Below are 21123 nucleotides of genomic sequence, written 5' to 3' on the forward strand. Positions count from 1 at the left end.
AAACTTATACCCATCGGATATGGCAGGTACAGGTGTGGATGTATACTACCAATATCCGCCTATCCGCAGGTAAAAAGCACCGCCAAAGTAACATGCCATCCTTGTCATTTTACCTATATAGCTTATAAATTTGGTCCAAACCTAAATAAACCCTCAGAGTATATGAATTTGATGTCATTATATAAATATTAGTTTGCAATTTGCTGGAGCCTTGAAATGATTTATTTTTTTATGTTAATGTTTAATATTGAAATATGATTCTCGGGTATGTTATCGGGTACGGGTTACCCGTCGCGTGCGGGTATGGAAGCATTTTCCTACCCGTGTCCGGGTACGGGTCACCACTACCCGTCTGGTACGTAATGGTCTAATTATGAACTAACTAGTCTTAAATATTCGTCTCACAAATTATAGACAAATTGTATAATTAGTTATTTTTTGTTTATATTTAATGTTACATATATGTGCCGTAATTTGACGAAAAATCTTAAAAAGTTTTTAGCTTTTAGAAGGAATTAAACAAAGCCTTTGCTTTGCTGCGCCCTTTTCATGTCTAGAACCAGACTACAAGTAGTGATACTGGACTGATGGATCGGTGGAGGTTCAGTTCAACAATGTGCATGCAACTGTGACGTTGCCTGCAGCTTTGCACGAGCTACTACTGTCTTCAGACTCTGATGTGGGCCGTTTGTTGTGATGGGCCTGAGAAAAGCAGGCCTTCTTAGCTCGTCCCAGCGGTCATCGCAAAACTTGGGGGCCTGTGGACTGTGAGCGGGCTCCTTTGATTTGGGCCCTAGTTGCGGGATCGGGATCTCCTCATCCGCCCATTTTTTTGTCGAGAAATGCAACCACACCCCGCAGAAAGCCGTTCCTCTGCGTGACATGTCTGCGGTGAAGTGAAGTGAAACACACCACCGCGTGCATCGCACGTTCGCATCGTTTATAGTGCTATGGCCGCGTGGCAGAGAATAGCACCATCTCTCTATGCAGCTCCAAGCCACTTTGACAGATTGAGCCCATTCGCTTGGCGACTTGTTTTGTGGTGCGTCTGGCCATTTCGGAACATAGGCTTTCCAAAGATTTTTTTTGCTCCGGCACTTGCTCGTTACTCTACTCGGCCCAGTATAGCTAAACGTGGTGCGTCTCTCTTTCCCTTTCCAACGCATTGGCGCGTGAAAAGGGCGTGACACGCCGTGCTTTTGACCCTGGATTTTTACGAGCCATGGCCAGCCTAGTAGTACAGTACCGCGCACATCTCGAACGCCCCAGATCTCTTGTAGATTTCGACACGCACGAAAAAAGATTTGGGATGCGCCACCGGTCCCACCCCAACGCATCCATCCCCTGCCGCGGCTGCTCTCCTCTTTCGTCTTCCCCACCGGCGCCCGCCGCGCCCTTCTCCCCCTCGCTTCGCCGGTCGCCACCACCTCCAGGTACGTTCCTCCTCCCCTCGAGCACTACGTTCTAGAAGGTCTCTCCCCTCCCTCTCCCTCCTCTCTACCATCCGCTGCGGCCTCGCGGTTTAATTTGGTTCTCGCCCGGTTGCTTGCTCTGTAGATCTCTGGCCTCCTCGGGGCAGATCCTCCATCCCCAGGTTAGATTAGTTGGCACCACCACGTATTTGTCACGGTGGAGTGCTTGGGATTTCTCGCGGGCACCGTGCTGTAGAGACGTTTCAGGCTTTGCCGAGTTCACCGGGTACTGTACAGTGCGTCGTAGTTCGTAGTGTTTGGAATAGATGGCCAAGTTTGTGAGGTGAATTCTAAGGATGCCTTATTTCAGATTCTGGGGTGATGGCTTCTCACGAATTAAGCTCTCTACTCACTACAGGTGAGGCTTTGCTTGCTTGGTGCTTCCAGTTTCTGTGCGAGTTTGCCGAGTTAGGAATGATGACTAACTAATTTCCTGCTTGATTAGAGGCTTGGTAGTGCATAACTAATTTGTTAGATTATTACAGGTTTCTGTAGGATGCTTTTGCTCCTCATATGCGTACCTAATTGTGTATGCCTGTTGGGTATCCTCATAAGTGTGCCTAATTGTGTATGCCTGTTTGGGTAAGAGAGTCCGCGTTATTCTTGCACACAGAAATATCCCTGCTAGTTTGGTGCTATGATTTATAGTGGCAGTCCAATTTTAGCAATGCAAGCAAGTGTGAGTGGTCTCAACTCTCAACTGTGAGAGCAGAGGGATTTACAGCACATTGCTCTAGGAATTTTTTTTTAAGGATCTAGGTTTCTGCACTTGCACTCCTGCAGCATACAATTCAATCTGTTCCTGTCCAAAATATGGTGCTTATGGAGTCATGATTTATTGTAGATTCTTGCTGCCCTCTTATATAAACGTAACCTAAGTTCTTGTTTGGCTACAGGTTTCCTCACCCATGTTCTAGGTGCTGGGCACTTTTTGCTTCAGAAGATGTCTCGGGCGCTGCACAGTCCCTGCTTTATGGCTCCGCTGTTGTGGGTCGCGTCGCTACTGGTTGTCGTCTCACCGGGCGATGCGTTCTACTTGCCTGGCAGCTACATGCACACATACTCCCAAGGCGAGTTGATATTCGCCAAGGTCAACTCTCTCACGTCCATCGAGACGGAGATGCCTTTCAACTACTACAGCCTGCCCTACTGCCGTCCCCAGGGGGGCATCAAGAAGAGTGCTGAGAATCTGGGTGAGCTTCTGATGGGTGACCAGATTGACAACTCGCCCTACCGGTTCCGTGTGAATGTTAATGAGTCTGTCTTCCTCTGCACCACAAAAGGGCTTAATGAGAATGATGCGAAGCTCCTTAAGCAGCGGACCCGCGATCTTTACCAGGTTAACATGATGCTGGACAATCTGCCCGTCATGCGTTTCACTGAGCAGAATGGTGTCATGGTACAGTGGACTGGCTTTCCTGTTGGTTACTCTCCTGCCGGTATCTCGGATGATTATATCATCAACCATTTGAAGTTTAAGGTCTTGGTCCATGAGTACAAGGGCGGAAAAGTGGAAATCATTGGCACTGGAGAAGAAGGATCTGCTGTCATCTCAGAGACAGACAAGAATGGGATGTCTGGGTATCAGATTGTTGGATTTCAGGTTGTGCCTTGCAGTGTGAAGCGTAATGCTGAGGATTTCAATAAGCTTAATATGTACGACAACATTGACCCGGTGGACTGCCCTGTGGAGCTTAAGAAGTCTCAAGTGATCAGGCAACAGGAGAGAATTACATTCACTTATGATGTTGAGTTTGTCAAGAGCGACATCAGGTGGCCATCTAGGTGGGATGCCTATCTGAAGATGGAGGCTGGCGCCAAGGTCCACTGGTTCTCTATAATGAACTCCCTCATGGTGATCTTGTTCTTGGCTGGAATTGTCTTTGTTATATTCCTCAGAACTGTCAGGAGGGACCTGACTAGGTATGAAGAGCTCGACAAGGAAGCGCAAGCTCAGATGAATGAGGAACTATCTGGTTGGAAGCTTGTTGTTGGAGATGTATTCAGAGAGCCAACTTGTGCCAAGCTGTTATGCATAATGATTGGTGATGGGGTTCAGATTTTGGGCATGGCAGTCGTAACTATCGTTTTTGCCACACTTGGGTTCATGTCTCCAGCCTCAAGAGGAATGCTTCTTACTGGGATGATTGTTCTATATCTTTTCCTTGGCATCGCAAGTGGGTATGTCAGTGTTCGGTTTTGGCGGACTATTAAGGGCACATCTGAAGGTTGGAGATCAGTGTCTTGGTTGACTGCCTGCTTTTTCCCTGGTGTCATGTTTACGGTCCTTACTGTCCTAAACTTTGTGTTGTGGAAAAGCGAGAGCACGGGGGCTTTACCTATCTCACTATTTTTCACCCTCCTGGCTCTATGGTTCTGCGTTTCTGTGCCATTAACCCTTCTTGGTGGGTTTCTTGGTACAAGAGCGGAGAAAATTGAATTCCCTGTTCGGACCAATCAGATCCCCAGGGAGATCCCTGCACGGAAGTATCCATCGTGGCTTCTTGTCCTTGGTGCAGGAACGCTGCCATTTGGGACCCTGTTTATTGAGCTCTTCTTCATTCTATCGAGCATCTGGCTTGGACGGTTCTACTATGTCTTTGGTTTCCTGCTGATTGTCCTGCTGCTGCTTGTTGCTGTCTGTGCTGAGGTGTCTGTTGTACTAACGTACATGAATCTCTGCGTGGAGGACTGGAGGTGGTGGTGGAAGGCTTTCTTCGCATCTGGTTCTGTTGCTCTCTACGTGTTCCTCTACTCCATCAACTACTTGGTCTTTGACCTCAGAAGCCTGAGCGGACCTGTCTCTGCAATGCTTTATGTTGGCTACTCATTCCTCATGGCATTTGCAATCATGCTGGCAACCGGAACCATTGGCTTCTTGACGTCATTCGCCTTCGTGCACTACCTCTTCTCATCCGTAAAGATTGATTGATGCATTCCAAGGTCTTCAGACAGATTCGTTCACAGCTGTGCGTACCTGAGATGCGTAGTTTGCGAGCTGAGGTGATTTTGGGTAACTAGAGACGTGTTTAGTTCCAAGTTGGAGTGCTGTATCTGTTTCCAGTTCCAATTGCTCTGAGTTGTAAGTGCTCCATTTGATCTAGATACTACAGCCTGGCTTTGTCAGGGTTTAGTAACAACGATAGTAGCTTTACTACTGTGTGTGTTGAGCAAATTGTAATGGAGTGAAAATGACATGCTTGCTACAGGCTGTAGTCAGTTAGTGAAAATTGCTTAGTATTTCTATCTTTCTTCAGACTGACATGACCACTTAATGCTAAATTGCTATCTTTGCTACACTGGATCATCCGTTGTAATCCCATTTTTCTTGTTTGGATTTGGATGTACCTTGAATCATTGCCTGCTGTGACCAGTTAAGGGGCTCTGAGATGTATAGCCAGATCTGTGCACAAATTAAGGCTTGAACTGTGTTATTAGTTGATAGGCTGCTCTGAAGTGGGTCTATAATCCGTCCACCTGAGCTTAAAAGCTGCCTATGAAGGAACCGTCGAAGCAGCCACAGCTAGAACTACTTAGGTAAAACTGAACCTGGAGGCATCCAGTGATGAAAACCTTCCAATGTGCAGCATCGTCTTACAATCTTTGAATTCCTCAGGCTGAACAATCAGAAATGAAGATCGTGTTCCTTTTATCATCTTGAGTTAAGATTTGATGCACAAAGAGCTGCGTCATGCCTTAAAGGACAGGCGCCGCCGTTTTTGTTGATCCAAAGGATGTTTCCATGCTCCCTGAATCCTGCTCTGTTCTTTGAGCTTCGTGTATACATGCACAGCAGGATCGTGACATGTCTGCTCTTCATGCACTTTGACGACGACAATGGGAAAGTCGTGTGGATTGATCTGGCGATCTGCCACTGCCGTTGTGAGCGACACACATACACTCCAAGATCCAAGTGGGCTGGGCTGTAGCCTGTAGTGGAGTGGAGGCCTACCCAACCAAGTCGGTGGTCAATGGTCCTGTGCTTGTCTTTGTCGGCCCAATTCAATCCAGACCAAATCGAGTTGAGGGGTGCACGGGCCGGAACACAAACACTGCTTATCCACCGAATCTGCCACTTCGTTCGGCTGCCGAATTTGTCAACTATTTAGTATATTTTTCTTTTATATAAATTAATAAATAATATTTTCAACCATAGCTTGTTAACAAAGTGAACAGATTGGACGACAGCCTAAAATTGAAAACGGCAAAGAAAAAGTTTACTTTTCCTTCTCCAACTTATGTGAAAGTCCACTTTTCCTCTCTAAATTTCTCTGAACTTTAAAACTCGATAAATCACATTTCTTAACTTTTCAAACCATGTATTTTTTTTTATCTCTGGAGCAGTTTTGAGGGCGGTTTTGTCTTTTTATATTTTTATTTATTTTAGTTGAATCTTTGAAAAATTATAATAAATTACAATTTTTTTTAAAAAATCTAATTTTATTGGACTCTGCATGAGTAGATCTGCACAGTGAATATATAATATAAATAGGCTTTCAGTACATGCTTACATCTGCTTTAGAAAATTTGTGTTGGCTTTTCTTTGGACAACATTATTGTGGTAATATGAATTTCTACCTACCTGAAGAGCACATACTTTGCTGAAGCAGACAAGCAGTCCATGTGTTTAAATTGAAATCTATTTTAGTATTCCCAAACAATCCTGTATTATCGCTATATGGCTCCAAGCATAACAGAAAACAAGGTACAAAAACAATGGACGAGAGATATCATACAGCGACGGTTCCAAACAATTCCTGTAAACTTAAATGTACATCTAATAAAACAAAGGACCATAGTGACATACAGTACCAGGTAAAACTTAGAGTTTAGAGTATAATGTGAAAAAAATTATATATGTCTTGAGAAGAAGCGGCTACTGGGCACACAAGAAACCGTTAACCAAATGCCACTAGTCATTTGTTCAGAAAGGTACCGTTAACCAAATGAACATCAGGTGCCACTAGTCATTTGTTCAGACAGGTCACCATTTCATCCAAATGCCCTCCAAGAAACACGGAGCTACCAACTTGAAGAAAATGCATGAAAGTTTGCATGATTTCACAATAGAGTAGTATGTTCAAGTACGTAGCACAAGTGCACAAAAGCAGCCCATTTTATTTTATTGCAGACGCTCACGCTGGTCTAGTGACCAGGCACAGCACACCACAGGACTGGACGCGCACAAACAAGAGCAGATCAGACGGTCAATCAAGCCCTGGACACAACACAACACAGAATACTTCATCTTCATTCTCCAGCGGAATGAATACTAATGGCTCCTCACGCCGGCGAGGGCTTCACGTTCTTGGCCCAGATGATGTGGCCGTACGGCATCAGGTGGCAGACGGGCGCGCCGCCGGGCTTGGTGCCGAGGACCTTGAACGACACGTGCTCCGGGTTCCACCGGGACGTGTCGGTGTGGCAGATGAAGGCCACGGTGACGGCGCCGCCGCCGCGGGTGCCCTCCATCTCCACGAGGTACGCCCTGGCCGGCCCCGTGCCGTGGCATAGGTACACGGTGTACGGGTACGCCTCGTCGTGGCACGCCACGAAGCTGCTGGCGCCGCCGCCGCCGTCGCCACCGACGACGACGCGCCGCACGGCGCGGACGGCGTACACCTGCGGCGGCAGACCCGCGCGGGGCAGCGCTGAGGTGACCGCCCGGACGTCGCGCGTGCCCAGCGCCGCCACCGCGCGCTCCACCAGGGCCTCCAGCGACGTGGCGCAGAACCTGGCCTCGGTGTCCCCGGCGGGCAGGGTCCGCTCGCAGGTGCGCAGCGTCTCCGCCATGGCGGCGGCCCTGGACGAGCCCGGTGGGACGCCCAGGAGCGCGAGGACGGCCGGAAGCGCCGCCGTCGTGAACGGGATGGAGTCCGCGACGCCGCGCGGCAGGAGACCCAGCGCGGCTGGCGCCGCGGCCCGGAAGTGGATCGACAGCCGCTCGCCCACGCGCACCGCCTCCTCGTGGAAGAACACCGACGTCGGGGCCCTCGCCGTCGGCGTCGGCGTTGGCGTGACCGTGGCCGCCCCACCGCCTCGCGCCGTCGTCGTCGGCCCGTCGTCGTATCCGCTGAAGGAGTAGCCTTTGAACGGGAGCGGCTTGTCGTCGTCGTCGTCTTTTTTCTTGCCGGCGCTGGCCGCTATCCCTTGGCTCGCTGAGCGCGTCGTAGGTGATGTGCGTGCATACGTGCATTGCTCCCTGATCAAACCGTACATACTCCAAGATATAGAACCAGCAAAGGGCCGGGAGAGGAGAACCGACCTTGGCGTAGGAGCTGGAGGACGGCGTCCGGCACGGCGGAGCCCGGCAGGACTGCGCGCCAGAACACCTCCTCGGCCGTCGTCGATGGCTCCGCATGCGTCAGCCGTCCTGCCTGCACCAGTGAACCCCAGGGGGAGGGAGGGGAGAGGCATGGAGAAATTCGTGAATGCGTCTTCCTCTACCTTACGTGCACTGACCAGCGGGTTGTTTCATCGATCTTTACCATGAGCAGGGCAGCGGCGAGGAGGACGGCGGAGGCGAAGTGCGCCATGTCTGGGAGACAGAAGCAATCCACGTACGTGTCCGTGGAATTCTCGTGTGCAAACAAGCTGACCCGGAAGGCGGATACTTATAGATGCCGACATGCCGTCGAGCGCCATGGAAATGGAGTGCTCGCAGAAGCCAGCAGCGGTGGTGTCAACCGGCCTGGCCGGGGGCGACGGCGAAAGGTAACGGAAGAGATACGACACGCCCGGTGTGACGAGCGATGCGGTCGAGACCCCAAGGAATATAATCTCTGGCGTGACGTCGGCGGTGCCCGCCGTATCGCGTCGTCGGCTCAGCTCGTCGCCGGCGTTGTCCGCACACGCCTACCGCATCGGATAGTGGTGACGCCGCTCCCGATCTCCCGGACAATTGGGCCTGCGGTCTATGACTTTGGGGCCCAATATCACCCACAACACAGCAGCCATTAAGGTCTATGGGCCTTTTGTGGCCCACGAAAACACTACAAAGCCCACCCAAGATGTGACCGTTGCGTCCTCTCCCAAAAGCGCTCGCCCACCCGACCGTTGGACGCAGCCGCGCTATCATCCCCTCTGCCTTAAGCCGCGCCGCGCCCAACCCACGGCGGCCGGCAGGCAGATCGATCACCGTGCTTCCACTCTCGCCTTTCCATCTGCGCGTCACCTTCCGGACTTCCATCTCACATCAACTCGGATCTTTCCCTGAGAGATTGTCACTTCCCCTGTTTCCTCCCCCAGTCCGGTCCCGACCAAGAACCGACCTTCGCCATGGCGGAGCCGGCCAAGAACGAGGCCCACGTCGTGGAGATCCCGGTCGCCGTCGACGGCGGCGAAGCGTCCGGAGGCGATGAGGCCTTTCTTGACAAGTCGACGGCGGCGGGCGAGGGCCACCCGCTCGGGGAGATCGCGGCGAGCGCGGGGCATCTGCTGCTGCTCAAGCTGTGGCAGCGGGAGGAGGACCGCCTGGGCCGCCGCGCGTGCGCGCTGGAGGCGCGCATGGACGCGGCGCGCCGGGACGCATTCTACCTCTGCGCGGCCTTCCTCGCCTTCCACGGCCTCTCCCTCGCGCTCCTCTTCGCCGCGTCCGTGGCCGCCTCCGCCGCTTCCCCTTCCCCTTCCCCGTCCCCCGCGTGCAGGAGGTGGTGGGCGCCGTCATCCCTATCCCTGGCGGCGTCGCTCGCGCTCGCCGCGGCCGTTCAGCTCCGGGTGTGCGCCTACTGGCGCGCCGCGGCGCGGCTGCGCCGGGACCGCGGCGACGCGCGCGCGCTCGCGCGGGCCGTGCAGGAGCTCCGCTTGAAGGGCGCCGCGTTCGACCTGTCCAAGGAGCCGCAGTACGGGGTGACGAGGGCCAAGTGCGCCAGCGTGGAGGGCGCGGGCGCGTGGGCACCGCTCCGATGGTGTCGGCAGAACGTCGTCACGCTCTGCCTCCTCGCCGTCGCTGCCGCCGCCTTGCCCTCCGGCAAGTTCATCCTCTGCACCTAGGATGCATGGAGGCTACAGCGTTGGGTGAGTTCTGAATCACAACTCAATTTCTCGTTGTTTTTTCACCTTGCTCTTGGCTTATTTCGGGGTCAAGTTTTCATGAAATTCTAACGAAATTCCACGATGTTTCCCACCTTGCTGTGGTTTCTTGCAATTTGGTCGTAGAAAACATTTGGAAACCAAACGTACATGATTGGAATGTTGTTGTTGACGCAGTTTTATTCTTGCTTGCTTTGCAGGGTCGCCAGCTTCTTTAGCTGATCTGCAGAACCAAACATGGGGACTGCTCGCCGCACAGGGAACAGAGACACTACTTGTGCTCCCTTGGCAAGACCCTCTGAAATGGCAGAAATTCGCATTCTTTCTTGTAGTTTTTACAATAGCTGGATCTTCAGTTGATATTCTGTAATGGAAACCCTTTGGGATTTCTTGTTTGAGCCTATGTAGCATGAGAAATTTATGCAATTTCAGAAAGACAAGTTTTGCTTAGCGCTTCAGCAACTTGTATACGTAGTCGAAGGGATATTCCGTGCGCAACTTCTCTCTTAGAGTAACAACCTGGACAATAGACTAAAATCAGCTCAAGATCATTATGTTAAACGACCGTGTGTGCAGGTGTCATCTTTCTGCGAGCCCTGAGCTGATTACGAACATGCCCCAGTGACCTGAACTTTATGTGGTTATGATCTTTTCTTAGATGCAGAAGTTTAATGGCATCAGCACATTTTTGTCATCCTTCAGATTCCAGTGTATTCAGGTTTGCTGCAAACCAGCATTCCAGCAAAGCAGCAGAAAATAGCAGACAACATATATAGCACCCTGTCGGCAAGCTCAGCGGCCGATAGGACAACGATGCGCGTCAGCCAACGCCCGTCGGCGCCGATTGCCTTCCTGCCGGCCGCCCAGTCGGCCATGCAGCAGCCGACATGCCCCCTGCAATGCCGATTCATGATGTATCCCTTCTTTTGTGCACATAACCATCACCGGATGTGCTTCTCTTTTTTCTGAACACAACCACTAGCAGGTCTGTGAAGGCTGCGTTGATGTGAATACTCGCTGCAAGGCTAAATAACGATGACGTGACAACTATTTCCTTTATATTTGATAATTATTGTCCAACTATAAATTAATTAGGCTTAAAAGATTTGTCTCGCAATGCATATGTCGTAAGATTCGCTATAACAGAGATTTTTTTTAAAAAAGACCTTGTTCAGTTGGTAATTTTTTTTGGTTTCGGTTACTATAACATTTTCGTTTATATTTGATAAATATTGTCCAATCATGAACTAACTAGGCTTAAAAGATTCGTCTCACAAATGACAGACAAATTGTGTAACTAGTTTTGTTTTAGTCTATATTTAATGTTCTATACATGTGCCATAAGATTCGATGTGATATAAAATCTTCGATTTTCTGGAAACTATAAACAAGACTAAAGCAAAGCCTGAACGGAGGATACCCTCAATAGCGTACGAAGCTGCAAAGCCAACGGGGCTTATCTGCCGATTTATCATTTGGCTGGATGCAACGAGCACTGCAAGGTACTCCCTCCCTCCCAAACTATAAGTTATTTCAAGAATCGTGGAGAGTCAAATTTTTTCAAATTTGACCAAATTTATATAGCAAAATAATAATATTTTTAGTACCAACCAAGTATCATTAAATTCTTTGTTAGTTATATTTTTAGTGTACTTATTTTATAACATAAATCTTTATATTTCTCTCTATATTTTTTGTCAAACTTAAAAATACTTTAACTCTTCAAGATTTTTAGAATGACTTATAATTTAGAACGGAGGGAGTAGTAAAAACTTTCCATTGCGTAGCTATCACAGCAGTGGCCTCAAACTATTCCAACGAGAAACAGGATATACATCCATAATCTGGAAATTCGGCAAAATACGCTGGCCTGAATCTATTCCAAGATGAATCAGGAAACACATTCATATTCTGGAAATTTAGCAAACATAAGGTCCCTGAAATTATTCCAAGGAGGAACATGATTATACGACATGGGGGAAAAAAACAAATGACTGAATAATACAGAGAAATTGGAAACTAATCAAATATGTGTGCTACTAACAAGCTTGAGATTACATAAAGCCCCCACTGCATTACAATTGGAAAATAATTGCTTTTCTATCCTACTACAAAAATCTAAAGAAAAAGCATGACACTACACAAATATAGGTTCAAGACAAAGTAACAAGAACATGAGTAATTTCACGGCAGTTGGGAGTTTGGACAAGGTAACAGTACTAGCACAATGATTAATAATTACGACAGGCAACCTTATCTGTTAAGCATGGCATGAACCATCAGCATCACACAGCCTCCCTCTTAATTACGAGCAGTCATCTCTCTCAGATCATCAGAAATGAAATGTGAAATGGAATCACTTGTTACTCAAAGGGGGGCACATCAGATGATCATCATCACGCCATCTTAGAGTTATTGGGTGGCAACAGGAGAACATGGGTAACAACAGGGCAGTCTCAGTAGTAATTAAATTAATTTACTAAATAAAAACCGCAGAGGCTCCATGGAAGCGAAGCCAAATTCGTTACTGCGGCTGGACGTAGTAGTAGCCCATGGGGTCGGTGGCGGGCAGGCCGGCGGCGGGGTGCGGGATCCCGGCTGGTCCCATGGCGGCGGCGGAGTCGGCTTCCTTGGCCTCGTCCCGCGGCACGATGTCGACGAGGAAGTCGAAGACCTCGGTGCGCGCGACGGCGGCGGCGATGTCGGACTTCTGCAGGGTGCGGCGCTTGTTCTCCTCGGCGTGCGCCCAGCCGCGGTGGGTGAGCTCGAGGATGAACATCTCGCAGGCGCGGGCGAAGACGACGGGCGCCTCGGCGGCGATCATGCGCACGTCCTCGTCGGCCTTCATGATCTTCTTGATGCGGGCCAGCGGCAGGTTGTGGTTCTTGAAGTCGGTGGTGGCCTCGATCTCGCGGTACTGCTCCGCCCAGAAGAGCTGCAGCTGCTGCGCCGCCGCGGCGCCCTGCTGCGAGGTTGGGGGAGCCGGCGGCGGCGGGGGAGGAGGGTACAGCGCGGCTGCCGGCGCGTGCGCGTACGGCCCGGCGGGGTACGCGGCGCCGGGGGGCGGAGGGTACGCGACGGGCGCGCCCATGACCGGAGGCGGGGGAGGGGTGGTGGATTTGGGCTCCATTGCTAGGGTGTTCCGGAGACAGTGATCGGATTGGGTTGGGGGAGGAACAGCGAGGGGAGAAAGGAAAGGAGAGACCTTTGCGCCGTTAGAAATGGCATGTTGTTAGTGCTGGGAGTTGACCGAGAACTTTAACTTGAGTTAGTCCTAATTTTCTATTTGCTCAATAAAATGATAGTTACAGTAAGTGAGAAATCATATATAAGTTACATTGAACATATTTACGGTCTGTTTAACACATCTCACAACAGTTTCTATTGTGCTTTTTTCAAGTACTCTTTCCAAAAAAAACTTCACTAGTAAAGCTAAGCTACGCCAAACAATGCCTTAAGGGAGAAATATATAAATTATAGGACAAGTTATGATTGACGGTGCATATGCATATTTCTATATCTATATTTCATCTAAAATTATATGACTCGATGTATAGTTAGGACAAATAGACTGAATAAGAATAAGAATCCTAATTTAAATCCTGGTTTATATATATAAAATATAGCTAGGAACCCTAATCCTAATCTAAATAGATTTCTTTGATTTGAGTAATTTGAATAGGAATTCTAATTGAAGACTTTTTGTTTGATAAGAGCTTTTATATTTTCCAAACTGTTTTTGCGTGAAACCAATTTTTTCTTAGACTTTGTCACATATGTAATGTATACATGATATTTTAAGGTTATGTTTTTCAACTGTTTCCAAAAGATTCTCATATTTTATTCATCAAAATATGATATTTGCCAATTCTTAAATTAGTATTAGAAGAAAAAAAAGAAGTCATCTCCAAGAGTTTTCTATATTTCTATCCTAAATTTTTTTCTTGGTATTTTTTTTCCTATGACCCGGTCTTATATTTTGTATCAGGAACCCTTATTTTGTTTCTGTACGCGTTTAAACCCTTCCATCAAATCTTTCTCTCTTGCATTTTTCTTACCTAGAACTATGTCTTTCTTTCTGCTTATTAGATGGGCTGAAAAACTCTAGATGCGCGACGGAAAAAAATAAGGATTTCTATTTCTATGAAAAATCGGCTGAAAATCACGAATATCAGCCAAAAATTACGAGCTCGTCAAACCAAGAGATTCTTCTTCACCTTTTTCTTGACCAATTTAGAGTCAAACGCAAGCATTCGAATAGTCGCTAGCTATGAAAATCAATAACTAGCATAATTACACACCTAGCCTTGCTCCAAGTACGACCTTGCTCTAATTGGATTGACACCCTTCATCCATTGCTCATGGTCTTGGTATAGACTTCACCTAGCTTTAAACAACACCTAGCAAAAGGTTAGTTCTTCACTAGTTCTCTTCGTTACCAAAACTAAGCATAGGGCTTTTAGCCTTGTTCCAATTGAATATCATATAGTCCATTGCAATAACCACACCCTCCTTGTTGTGTGCACCTATGGAAGATGCAACTCTGTGCACACTCTTTCACCACATCAGATGTTCTATCAGAGTAGTTCACCATCACACCTTCAGATATCAATCTTATACAATATTACAACTACAAAATGGAAGCACCTCGAGCAACTCCAAGAGAGTTGATAAAAATAGATGGCTAAATTCAAGATTTAGCCAACCTCTAAAATAGAAAATCATGTAAAAAAACAAAAATCTCCAACAGTCTTTCTATATGGCAAATCATATGGCTAGCGGGACATGCAAGCTATATTTACCATGCGAGAACTCCGGGATAGATGACTTGCTATTTTAGCAAACCAAATACAATAGCTGTTGGACTCTCTTTTCTCTCCCAAAATAGCCAAATATAGAATACATAACATGGATAGCTCTTCTCTTGGAGTTGCTCTAAACAGAGTGAAATTCACATGTGCCAACATGTTTAACTGCTTGCCCATCTCATTGTGGGCGATCTACGAAAAGAAACACATTAAGGCCCTTAGTCCTAAATTAAAATGCCTGATTGGAACAAGTGGCGATGTTACCAGATTGTATGGATCAACGCTGGAACGTGCCTCTCGCGGTCAACCGAGATCACAGAGCATTTTCATGAAGGACGTGCAGAGAGGAGGCGGGTGAAGGAGACCATACAATTGGGACTGAGAATAAGGGGAGATGGGCACGCTGTTGTAGAAAGCGAGGGGTGCGAGCACCGAGACGAGGAGCTGTGCCTGCACCACATCCTGGGGACGACGCTTCCACCTCGGCCACCATGGTCGTCGTAGCGTCGTGGACAACATGGCGTGGTGCAATCCGCTACCTCCGGATGCCTTTCCAGATGGAGAGAGAGAGCCTTTCCACGTATGACTAGAATGGACCAGTGTATGTATCATTAAGTTTGGTTTATAAGAATTTTTAAGGAACTTTTGTCTTTAATTGTATTTACTATAGATCAATGGTGATTTTCCTTTTTTTTTTAAAAAAAATATCATTTTTACCTCTATTTCAGATGAAGACTTAGGTCCCTTTGGAACGGATGATTTTTTTCACGTTTTCTGTGTTTTTTCAATACTTAGGTCCCATTTAGAACGGATATTTTTTTCATGTAAAAATGAACTAATTCCTGTAAAATTTCGATACGATTCCTATGAAATTCCAGCGTTCCAAAGCCTGCCCTAGTTTGTCCCTACGATGTTAGAGTATTTAATAGTATCAATTTAGCTACAAAAGATAAGTATAACCATACGGATTTGCCCTACTTTCGTAAGTATTAAGATGATTTTACCTCTACTTAAAAACCAAACATTTGGGCTAAATTTTTGATATATCTTAAAATATTTTAGAGGTAGATGCATAGTTATAATACTAATCGTGGTGATTAGATCATTAGTGGAAGGCCAATAGGTGATCATGGTATATCGCTCTTTAGGGAGTGGACTTAGCCATTATCCAAGGAGCACCATGAACACCAAGACGAAGAGCAGTGCCAGTGCAATGTCCTAGGATCGACACTTCCACGTTCACCAGTATCGTGCCATGGCTTTTCGTGAACAAGTGGTCACCAGAAACTGCTCCGCACCATATTTTTTTAGGGCGCAGCAGGGAAGGTCCCCACCTATTTTTCTTTTTGCGTTATTATAAGTAGACGAAGAGTATTTACAAAGAGGGAATAAGCCTAGAGAGAGAGATAGAGAGAGAGAGAGAGAGTACATTGAGAGTAATTCTCTAGCCACAAACTGAGCAGACCCTTAATCTTCTGCTTAGCCTTGATGGCTTGATGCACACCAGGGCTAGGTCCTCCTTGAAATTGGTTTTCATCTTGTCATCGAGGAGCTTGCATTGTCAAAAATGATGTTGTTTCTAGTTTTCCACATGACCCCCAACAGACTATTATGACAACTTCCCTAAATATTGTGCTCCCAAAAAGGTTTCTTGCATCAAGGATCATGTTTAGGGCTTGTAGAGTCAGATTCCAAATGATCGACATAGAGATCCAACATGCCTGGATACAAGGGCACTCAAAAAAGAGATGCATGTTTGTCCCCTCTGAGCCACTGTTGTGAAACACACAACTGTAATCATCAAGATGTATATTTTTCCTTCTTAAAAGATTTATAGCATTTAATTTGTCTCTAAGGAGGAGCCAAAAGAAGAACTTATGTTTGCCCAAATTGCTACCTAATCACATCCATTTGAAGGAGAAACCAGTTGAATCCCTGACAACTTAGTGTATGCTTTGTTTGGTCTAAAGGTGTTGGTTCCCCAAATGTATTCCCACTTGACATCAACCATGGGCTCCCAAGTTCTCTCTTGGAGTAGGTAAAGGAGATCATTGAGTTGCTAAGAAGCTTGAGCTGACAAAGGGAAGCTAAAAATTCGGCTAGTTGTGTCATCCAAGAAGTATATGCCTGAGTAGTTCAGCTTCTTTGCAAATGAGAAGAGTTGTGGCCTTGTGGGAAGCACTCCTAGAGAGAGTATTGATGGGCCACAGGTCTTCCTAGAATAAGGATGTGTCACCTGTATTTGGAGAACACATTGCTAACTTTCTGAAGTCACCTATGAGCTTGAGGATCTCTTTCCATTAGAAGTACCCCATGTGATTCCTTGCCTAAAGTGGTCATGTGTTGGGTTTGCAGGGGTTATTCTAGGTTAGCGTTGACCAAGGGATGTTAGCATGGTTATAGATTTTATCAAGGAATTTAAGGAGGAGCGTTGTGTTCTAGGTTCTTAAATATATTATTCTAAGTCCTTCCTAGTCTTTAGACTTGCAAGTTGTGTCCTAGGTAGCTAGGTGAGAATCTTTTTTGTGGATTTCTCCTCCACTCCAATGTCCATGTTGTCATGTCACTATTCAATCCCTCGCCTCTCGGAGGTTGAGGTGGGTAGGGAAGGAGACGATGAGCATTGGTGGGTTTGGTTCTGAGAGAAGGATATTCTAATATATACATATTTTTATTATATTGATAACTTTTATTTAGTTCCAAATTCTCCTCATGGCATTGTTTGTTAGGTGTGGTCCTGCAGACTGTCCATCACAACACAGAAGTAGTAAGACCCAGCCCATTGGGCTAGTTGGGTCGGACTAGCGATGAGGTACTGTAGCACTGGTGGAGTATTTCTATTTTAGTCCCATACCAGAAATGGAACAAACACTAGACTAGCTTAAAAGCCTAGACCTAGGACGCTGTTAACTCTAGATCAATCCTTTTACGCGAAGCGAGAACAAAAGCGCAAGAGAGTTAATTAGCAAGTGTGGTTCATTCAACGTGTAGAGTGAACCTTAGCCGTCTTCCCGGGCTAGGGCGTTCACAAGTCCTCTGAATCTTTGTTCCTCCCTACTCCTTAAATGCTATTTATAATTGTGGCATTTTCTTGCCTGGTTTATAAAAGTGGCAAACGACGCCAGTTTGGTTGCCTGATTCATCTAGCCCGCTAGGCTACGGACGTGCAAAACACCCCTATGCCAGGCTCCAGGGAAATATGACAATTGGCTATTTCTGCTAGGCCTGGCTCACGTGGTGGGAGCGAGCAATGGAGCAGCGCATGACATGTTTATAAAAGTGGCAAGTGGTGCCAGTTTGGTTGCCTGATTCATCTACTAGGCCTGGCTCACGTGGTGGGAGCAAGCAATGGAGCAGCGCATGACATGTTTATAAAAGTGGCAAGTGGTGCCAGTTTGGTTGCCTGATTCATCTAGCCCGCCAGGCTGCAGACATGCAAAACACCCCTGTGGCTAGGCTCTAGGGAAACATGACAATTGGTTGTTTCTGTTTGGTTGCCTGATTCATCTAGCCCACCAGGCTGCGGACATTCAAAACACCCTTGTGGCTAGGCTCTAGGGAAACGAGACAATTGGCTATTTCTGTTTGGCTTGGCTCATGTGGTGGAAGCGAGCGATGGAGCAGTGCATGATGCGATAAAGACATGTGGACGCGGTCATATACAGGTAACCAAATGCTAGGTAGGCTAAAATGACTAAATGAACCAAACAACTGCTCTCTTCATGCGTTGGGCCTAGCTCTGGGTAGCCTACCTCTGGGATACGAGTCTAGCTCTATCTATACGAGAACCAAACATGTCCTATGGTATGGTTTAAAAATAGACCTGCAATGCATCATTTAACAAGTTTAGGGATATATGTATTGTGCACCACTTACCAAGTTTAAAGATCCTGAAATACATCTTCAAAGTTATGAGGATCAATGATGTCTCTCGACAAGTCCAATGAGCACAAGATTTTTCTGAGTTGTTAGTATCCTTTTTTCCCCATGACTGATATGCCATGCCCAGACCTGGACGCGAAGGAGGTGTGTTGCATCTGTCCCACAAACACGGATCACCAAGCACGACTGTCGTTCGATTTGTAAGCATGCCTTCCTTACCCGGTGCATGCACCGTGTGGTGCAGGCTAAGCATCGCACGAAGGTGCATGCGAGCCTTTCTTGCTTATGTTTTCAGTTGGCGGAAATGGCATGTGTGATTCTCGAGGTTGACCTTTTGGCTCATCTCTCCTCGAGACCTACATGAGGGTGACCAATTTACTCATGTTGGATTTTAGTTTATTTCGTTCTCCAAATATGAATGTGATCTAGTAGTCTTTAAAAACCTAATGCCAGCCATTGTGTTTGTGTGGGTATTCCTTCCAGTAGCGATGATCCTCATCAGTGGCAGAGTCAGAAGTTTTATAAAGCCTAGACAAAAAGTCATACTAATATTAACAAGATAAACATAACGCAAGATTATAAAAGGTGTTAAGTGCTAAGCGAGCAATAACTCACTGCCTAAAATTTAAGCATGCTTAAGCGTTCCTAATCCCTTAAGAGTTTTGTGATGTAGTAGACATTTAGAATTTTGATCTTAAACTGAACAAATAGACAATAGAGTGGAGAGCAATTGCGAAAGAGCAAATGAATCATAAGTCCTTGTCTATCTCCCCTCTTTTCTTTTTATAGGAAATGTGTGAAAGAAAAATTTCAAAATTCTTCTAATGGGGTTTGTATTTTAGAAAATACTTTTAGAGGAATTATTATCTCACAATGTTATGTAATTGAGCCCTGAAGACACTAGTATGGTCCCTAATTATTATTATCTCATATCTTTCCTAACGTTTAAGCATGCTTATGTGTTTCTAATCCCTAGAAAGTTTTGTGATGTAGTAGACATTTAGAATTTTGATCTTAAACCGAACAAATAGAGAAGAGAGTGGAGAGCAATTAAGAAAGAGCAAATGAATCCATAAGTCCTTGTCTATGTCCCCTCTTTCCTTTTTATAGCAAAGATATGAGGGAAAATTTTCATAATTTCCCCTAATGGGGTTTGTATTTTAAAATTTTTTTAGAGAAATCATTATCTCATAATGTTATATAATTAGGCCCTGAAGACACTAGTAGGGCCCCTAACATATAATGCACCTCCAACATAGAACTCAAAGTATCCAAGATATATTGAACTAGATGATTTTCCTGCATGTTTTGCTGCTAGAATTTAAAAGATAATGATATCACTTTGGTTCCACATGATTCTTCCATGGTTGTCCAGCCCATTCATACATTTTCTAGCTTCACGTGTATGGTATATAAAGAGCTTGTTTACAGTCACAAATTTAGGTGCAACGGTTTGATGATCACTCACCAACCTTGACGTCGTGGGAGGAAGTTCACGATCTTTTGAGGCGATTTTCATCCACTGTTGCTTGGGGACAACCAACTTTTCGAGGGAGGGGCAATGTCAAGGCCATGAAGGAGAGGGCAAGAAGGATCAAACTATCATTACGCATTTGGCAACAGAGCAAATGACATTGATCAAGGTGGGGTAATGTTGACAGCTAAGCCGTAGTGGGGTGAGTTAGTGGTGAGTTAACGAGTGTTATGGTAAGAATCGGGATGATATATAGCATTTGAGGCTATTGTGTCTTGACCTGAAACTCTAAAACCTCAAAGAAATCTATATATATTCTTAGTCCCCATTTTTGCTTCTCTCCCTAAATCTCCAATTCTCAAGCTACCTGTCTAATTCATAGCAAAACCATGATAGGAGCCTAGGAAGCCCAATGGATGTCAGTTGAGGTTTAAAATTTGTCTTCTAGTAAGGAATTTAATTACAAATATATGGGGTCAATAGAGGATAATAGAGATTGGTGTGGATTCATAAAATTTCTAGTAAATATATTATTCTGCATATAAAGATATTGATTATGTAGGTGCTAATTTGTCAAAAGATGTTAGAAAGAAAAAAGAAATGAAAGTTGCTCAAAAAAAGAAATGGAAAAGAAAATGGAAAAGGGAGTGTATGGGCTTTGTTTAGTGGCCCATCTACAAGTCCATTCAATCAGCACAAACCCACACATCGTCGCATCTTTACCCTTCCTCGTAGCACCGACGCTCCATCTTCTGTTGTACGCACCGGCTGTCCTCTTGCCTCTCGCCAGTCGCCTCGCGCCTCGCCTCCGTCCTCCACGCACCGGCTGGTGACCCTGGGTACGCAATACGCACCTCCCTCTCCCCTCCCATCTCTGATGTACCGTGGGAGCCCAGCCAGCTGCCCAGAGTAGCCAGGCCTTGGCTCTGCCGGTGATCCGCATTAGTTTTAAGCAAATATATATATATATATATATATATATATGGTGTATTTTTTATACTCCCAGAAGTAGTTACTCCCTTTATAATATGCCACTCAATTCTATCCATATGAGCTAATCGGGTTTCTGCAGAGTAGGATCCGATAAGTAACATCTTGCATCATCCGTGGATAACTTTGTATATTATAATATAAAATAAATTATTTAATTATTTGGGAGTATGTATACATATGTAGTATCATTTTTTATTTAATTATTTGAAAGTATGTATACATACCTAATATCATCTGGGAGTATGTATACGTACGTAGTAAATTATTTAATTATTTAGAGGTATGTATACATACGTTGAAAACTGTTTAATTATTTAGAAGTATGTATACATACGTACATTATCGACTAATGAGATTACATTGCTCGGTGAAAAAATAATAATATTGTAGCAATAGTAGTATGAAATATACTTGCACTTGGGAAAATGTAGAGCAAACTTTTTTTTTGACAACATAGAACAAA

General features: G+C 45.9%; 4 protein-coding genes across 6 annotated transcripts; 2 read left to right on the forward strand and 2 right to left on the reverse strand.

Annotated features, from left to right (window-relative positions):
• LOC8055222 (transmembrane 9 superfamily member 12) lies at nt 1208-4794 on the forward strand. Of its 3 annotated transcripts, none has more exons than XM_021465120.1 (3): nt 1208-1433; nt 1783-1830; nt 2369-4794. In XM_021465120.1, the coding sequence occupies exons 1-3, from the start codon at nt 1223-1225 to the stop codon at nt 4402-4404; spliced, it is 2295 nt and encodes a 764-aa protein (XP_021320795.1). In that variant the 5' UTR covers nt 1208-1222; the 3' UTR covers nt 4405-4794. The 3 variants fall into 3 exon arrangements, with proteins under 3 accessions (XP_021320795.1, XP_002444820.2, XP_021320796.1); XM_021465121.1 differs by lacking the exon at nt 1208-1433 and adding an exon at nt 1680-1698; XM_002444775.2 differs by lacking the exon at nt 1783-1830.
• LOC8067021 (protein RAFTIN 1B) lies at nt 6509-8053 on the reverse strand. The gene is made up of 3 exons (XM_002445903.2): nt 7961-8053; nt 7738-7849; nt 6509-7630 (listed from the first exon to the last, which is right to left on the reverse strand). Exons 1-3 carry the CDS (start codon nt 8006-8008, stop codon nt 6756-6758), a joined length of 1035 nt encoding a protein of 344 aa, XP_002445948.1. The 5' UTR covers nt 8009-8053; the 3' UTR covers nt 6509-6755.
• LOC8055223 lies at nt 8529-9808 on the forward strand. The gene is made up of 2 exons (XM_002444776.2): nt 8529-9488; nt 9704-9808. The coding sequence occupies exon 1, from the start codon at nt 8751-8753 to the stop codon at nt 9462-9464; it is 714 nt and encodes a 237-aa protein (XP_002444821.1). The 5' UTR covers nt 8529-8750; the 3' UTR covers nt 9465-9488; nt 9704-9808.
• Nucleotides 11422-12737, reverse strand: LOC8067022 (nuclear transcription factor Y subunit C-6). Its single transcript, XM_002445904.2, has one exon. The coding sequence runs from the start codon at nt 12631-12633 to the stop codon at nt 12028-12030; it is 606 nt and encodes a 201-aa protein (XP_002445949.1). The 5' UTR covers nt 12634-12737; the 3' UTR covers nt 11422-12027.

This window comes from Sorghum bicolor, chromosome 7, assembly GCF_000003195.3.
Source record: "Sorghum bicolor cultivar BTx623 chromosome 7, Sorghum_bicolor_NCBIv3, whole genome shotgun sequence".
In the NCBI taxonomy this organism is placed as follows: Eukaryota; Viridiplantae; Streptophyta; class Magnoliopsida; order Poales; family Poaceae; genus Sorghum; species Sorghum bicolor.